Raw genomic sequence first — 6000 nt, forward strand, 5'->3', positions numbered from 1 at the left:
AGTGGTTTCTTAGTAACTGTAGTAAACAGTTCATACAAGAGACGATTTTGTGTTGCCAATATAATGCAACAGTTTGTGAATTGTAAATAGGAGAAGGTAGCTTAGAGTTCTTAAGAAAAGGTAATTGGATCATCTTTCTAGTGTGGTAATAGTATAATTAGTAATACAAATATCATTAGTACTGTATTTCAGAGTCTGCAGTGTGAATTCTACTTTTAAAGATGAATTGGGGAAGTGGACACATTTTTTTTCCTGTGTGTGTGTGGTTTTTTTGTAAGACATTCTATATGATTAACCTTTATAGTAACCATTAACTTTGTTATTCCTTTTTTATTTTGTTTTAAAATTTGAAATGCACTGTTTTGTGTGTACAGTATGTTTTCACAGTTACATAAACATTAATGCAGTTCTCCAAGGCTGCAGTCAATATGACCTGATACTTCAACTTTCATTTCATCAGAGCACTTATTTGCCATCATAACAAAAGTTGTTATTAAATTTTTATCTTGGCTTCAGTATGTGTGTGAGAGAGCGAGAGACAGAATGAATCACTGAGGGTGGGTTTAACAAGTGTTTGAGTTTGTTATGTCATAATCCATAACATCTATAAAGAGATCTATTTATACGTTTCATGCAGAGGCTTGGGCTCCAGGTTTAGCTTTATGTGTGTGAAGGAAACAGAAAGCCCTTCTGCAGTGGAAAAGATCTGTTATTGTTTAGTATCGTTACATGGATGGGAAAAGAGTTCCAATTGCAAATCATAAAATATACTTATTTTACTGTGAGCTCAAATAATTAAAGCTGTATTTTTTTCATAGTTATCATGCATTTAACAATTTCTGTGAAACGTATCCATTGCCGTGTAATATGTACTTCTCCTCCATGTAAATTTTCATTTCTAAAAAAAATAGTGGACATGTACATATTTTTATCACTTAAACTAAATATAGAAAACGTTAGCTTTATTGAATTTATAAACCTGGCAGCTGGTTTAGTTTGCCTCCGGTAACTGATTGAACACACTGCATAGAGCTGCACGATTTCTTTGAAATGTCTCCAAATTATTTAAAATGTTGAATAAATTGCGTCACATAAAAAAAACCCAAAAACACTGAATTAAGAGGTCTCTCAACCCCTTGTTCCATGTTTTGTCCCCGTACTCCCTATAGAGTGAGGAATGTGTGTGGTAGGAACGTGCTGTGTAACATGCTCACAACAATGGAGAGAGAATTTGGAGTTTTTAAACTGCATAGACCCCCACCACCCAACCATGTCATACATAGTTTTGCATATATCTGGAGAACTGCTTATTAATTGTGAAGAAACATTTAATATGATTAAACCTGTCCTCTTCTGTACTTACTGTTGATATAGGCCTACGTCAACAACTTTTTCATCCTATTGATCGCTCTAATTTTGAATTTACAGCTGTAGCGGGGGGGGGTGTGTTACTGAGATACTGGTTTGATATACTTTACTTATTTACCTGTATATTAGAAAATGATGTTGCTTTAAGAAAATGAGCCCTGGCTGCGTGTCATGTTATTGGCAGAGTGATCTTAGTGTGCTGTACGAAAATCCTCTTCCACTAATTGACTGATGTATTTTTCTGAAAAGTTGGGAACGTAAAATAAACATGTTTCTGTTCTCATTTCTAAAGGCTATTTTGTCTGCATGAGCAATTGATTATTCAACCCGGCTATTGTAATGTAATGATGAAAACAGATGACACTGTTTAGATGCATTTTTTATGTATCAGGTTTAAATTACAGGATGTAACTGATTTAAAACCTAAAATTAAAAAAAAAAGCGGATTCATTATTATATTCATTATTCGTAAGCAAGGGTATGTGCAAAAAACGAGAATGTGGTGTCATATCTACAGTACACACATGACACCATGCTGGCTATGTAAATGAAGGATATCTAGTTGCTACCACACTGATCCATGCATCATGATAAGCTTACACCCAAGAAATGCACTGATTATTAAATTAACTTGGATATTTATGAAACTATCCTGCAAATGAACGTTTTATATATATATATATATATTTATATATAAGAACATAAGAACATAAGAAAGTTTACAAACGAGAGGAGGCCACTCGGCCCATCTTGCTCGTTTGGTTGTTAGTAGCTTATTGATCCCAAAATCTCATCAAGCAGCTTCTTGAAGGATCCCAGGGTGTCAGCTTCAACAACATTACTGGGGAGTTGATTCCAGACCCTCACAATTCTCTGTGTAAAAAAGTGCCTCCTATTTTCTGTTCTGAATGCCCCTTTGTCTAAACTCCATTTGTGACCCCTGGTCCTTGTTTCTTTTTTCAGGCTGAAAAAGTCCCTTGGGTCGACACTGTCAATACCTTTTAGAATTTTGAATGCTTGAATTAGGTCGCCACGTAGTCTTCTTTGTTCAAGACTGAACAGATTCAATTATTTTAGCCTGTCTGCAAATGACATGCCTTTTAAGCCCGGAATAATTCTGGTCGCTCTTCTTTGCACTCTTTCCAGAGCAGCAATATCTTTTTTATAGCGAGGTGACCAGAACTGAACACAATATTCAAGATGAGGTCTTACTAGTGCATTGTACAGTTTTAACATTACTTCCCTTGATTTAAATTCAACACTTTTCACAATGTATCCGAGCATCTTGTTAGCCTTTTTTATAGCTTCCCCACATTGTCTAGATGAAGACATTTCTGAGTCAACAAAAACTCCTAGGTCTTTTTCATAGATTCCTTCTCCAATTTCAATATCTCCCATATGATATTTATAATGTACATTTTTATTTCCTGCGTGCAGTACCTTACACTTTTCACTATTAAATGTCATTTGCCATGTGTCTGCCCAGTTCTGAATCTTGTCTAGATCATTTTGAATGACCTTTGCTGCTGCAACAGTGTTTGCCACTCCTCCTACTTTTGTGTCGTCTGCAAATTTAACAAGTTTGCTTACTATACCAGAATCTAAATCATTAATGTAGATTAGGAATAGCAGAGGACCTAATACTGATCCCTGTGGTACACCGCTGGTTACCACACTCCATTCTGAGGTTTTTCCTCTAATCAGTACTTTCTGTTTTCTACATGTTAACCACTCCCTAATCCATGTACATGTGTTTCCTTGAATCCCAACTGCGTTCAGTTTGAGAATTAATCTTTTGTGCGGGACTTTGTCAAAAGCGTTCTGGAAATCTAAATAAACCATGTCATATGCTTTGCAATTATCCATTGTCGATGTTGCATCCTCAAAAAAATCAAGCAAGTTAGTTAGACACGATCTCCCTTTCCTAAAACCATGTTGACTGTCTCCCAGGACCCTGTTACCATATAGGTAATTTTCCATTTTGGATCTTATTATAGTTTCCATAAGTTTGCATATAATAGAAGTCAGGCTTACTGGTCTGTAGTTACCTGGTTCAGTTTTGTTTCCCTTTTTGTGGATCGGTATTACGTTTGCAATTTTCCAGTCTGTCGGTACCACCCCTGGGTCAAGAGAGTGCTGCATGATCTTGGTTAGCGGTTTGTAAATAACTTCTTTCATTTCTTTGAGTACTACTGGGAGGATCTCATCCGTCCCAGGGGATTTGTTTATTTTAAGAGCTCCTAGTCCCTTTAACACTTCTGCCTCAGTTATGCTAAAGTTATTTAAAACTGGATAGGAACTGGATGACATGTGGGGCATGTTGTCAGTATCTTCCTTTGTAAAAACTTGTGAAAAGTAATCATTTAATATATTTGCTATTTTTTCTTCATCTACGATTTTTTTATATATATGTGTGTGTGTTTCTTAAGTGCCAAACTTTATTTGATCAGAATTTGTCTTTAAATAACCTGCATGATAAAACTTTTTCAACAGGGGAACAAGTTTCAGACACAGTACTGGTTGCTGTGACATATCCATTATTGAGATTCTCATTAGCACAGCAGTTAACAGCCCTAATAGGACTCTTTAGTGGAAAGAAACAACAGTATTCCAGTTCGGTTTCAAGGTCCGCACTGAGGTTTTCAATGGTTGAACAACTTTCCTTGGTGACTTGGGAAGTGTCTGAACAGACGTTGTATTTTAATTATAAAAAAAGACTTTTAATCTTTTCGTCAGGACCCAGCCAGAGCCTGTGTTTGCTGAAGAGGAATTGGATGATGAGGAAGCAGACAAGGAGCCGCAATGGAAGAAGCGCAAGATCTGAACTGACTTGGACTGTCTTAAGATGTGCGTCAGCATCAGGGTTTTTAACTTGTGAAGATTTTTTTGTTTGTTCATCTCTAAAAACTGACTTTATAACCCCTTTACCCTAATAGACATGATGAAACATTGCTTTTATATTATCTGCGAATCGGCTCCAGGTATTACTTTTGATGTCTTTGCAAAGCAACCTGCATAACGCTATATTGATGAATGCAGTACTATTGAGAGGGCTGAAAGTCTTTTCAACCCATACAACAGTCTTATTTTTTGTTTGAAAAAATAAAAAAATATATAATTCTCAGCAGACCATATCCAGGACTTAAATGATTGGTAATGAAAAGCTGATTTCTTCAGAACAAATAAAAATATATATTTTAAAAACTCTCAACATCCCAGTTGCTTTGTTTTGTTTGGATAGTGTTACCCTTTTCTGCCTCAGGTAAGGAGTTTTCTAAATTAGATCCAAAGTTCACATACAACAAGTTCCAATATAACCAAACAAAATCTATTCTAGCTATTTGGATTATTTAGTGTTGGGGTTGTTGCTCTTGTCTGTACTTGTGCTTGGAAATTCAGTAGCTACAGTATTGCTTCAATCTTAAAAAACACATTAACAATCTTGTTAGAATGATGGAAGAATAGAATAATTCATGGCCTGCAGATACTGAAATACATCTCCCTGCCTGTAGTTAGCTGGTTAAACCCTACAAGAAATGTACTGACTTCTGTAATTCGCCCAAGATAGTTAATATGTAGATTGTTTGTGTATCCTTTATTAAAACCCTTGCTTCCCTATTCCATTAACACAACCTTTAAAAAATGCAGATGTGTTCAATGCATTCAAGCCTGATCCATGTTCTTGTTTCTTTGTGAAAGGAAAGTTGTGCCATGTTATGAGGCATTGTACCACTGGTTATTCTTGGTATAATATTTTACATTTTAAAGAATAGGTTCAGTAATACTGATGGAGGAAGGGCAATGGTTTTTGTGAAGGTACAGCTGGCCACCATCAGGAGATCCCAGTTTTGTCAAGTTGCTGTTTGATATTAGATTGCATCAACAAATCTCAACTGGGTCAACTGTATCCTGTTGGATACAGATACTGATCACATTATAACTGATAGAATCTCGCTATGGATCAGCAATACAGAGTACATCTCATTAGTAACGGCAGACTGGCTCATTTAAAAGTGTGTTGATAAGATCTGTTTACCCTTTCCAGGAGCTGTAAAACTTGTATGTCGTATCAGAGCGCTAGCATTCCTTTTACTCAGTAAAGTGTGTACTACCTCTCTTCTTGAGGCTCTAAATCTGCTGACTTCGTTAATGTTCTCTTAGTCACTTTAGTTTCTCTAAAGTAAAGTGCTCTTAGTAAATTATGAGTTACTGGATTAAAATTAATTGGGGATTTTTTTTTTTTTTTTCCTCTGGGAGGAAATATGCCAATTATTTTGTATATTTTATTTTATTTATTTATTTATTTAAACCAAAATAAACAAAACTTTGTTTGTGTATGTTAGTGTTCAGAAAACATTAGCTTATAGGACCTGCCAGTAGAAAGTGTTATATTCAACAATAAGTAAAAGATGGAAAATTGAACACACAAAACACATTTTTTCCAGAGGTCGGTATTAATAATATGTTAATAAAATTATTTACAATTACACGTCTGAAGACTTTTGTGAAATACCTGTAAGGTCAAAGTGTCCAGTGTTCTACATTAAAGTGACAAACAGAATATTTGTACGACAGATTTGCTAACTAAACGATTATATATATATATATATATATATATATATATATATATAT

The 6000-nt window shown here is 35.1% G+C and overlaps 1 protein-coding gene across 1 annotated transcript in view; it reads left to right on the forward strand.

Annotated features, from left to right (window-relative positions):
- LOC121304909 (WD repeat-containing protein 70-like) overlaps nt 1-4578 on the forward strand; it is a 141664-nt gene extending 137086 nt beyond the window's left edge. The window contains exon 18 of the mRNA XM_041236335.1: nt 4105-4578. Coding sequence (XP_041092269.1) covers nt 4105-4192 — 88 coding nt within the window. The 3' untranslated portion in view covers nt 4193-4578. The remainder of the gene's footprint in view (nt 1-4104) is intronic.
- The last annotated feature ends 1422 nt before the right edge of the window (nt 4579-6000 follow it).

The sequence above is a fragment of the Polyodon spathula genome, chromosome 2 (genome assembly GCF_017654505.1).
Source record: "Polyodon spathula isolate WHYD16114869_AA chromosome 2, ASM1765450v1, whole genome shotgun sequence".
Lineage (NCBI taxonomy): Eukaryota > Metazoa > Chordata > Actinopteri > Acipenseriformes > Polyodontidae > Polyodon > Polyodon spathula.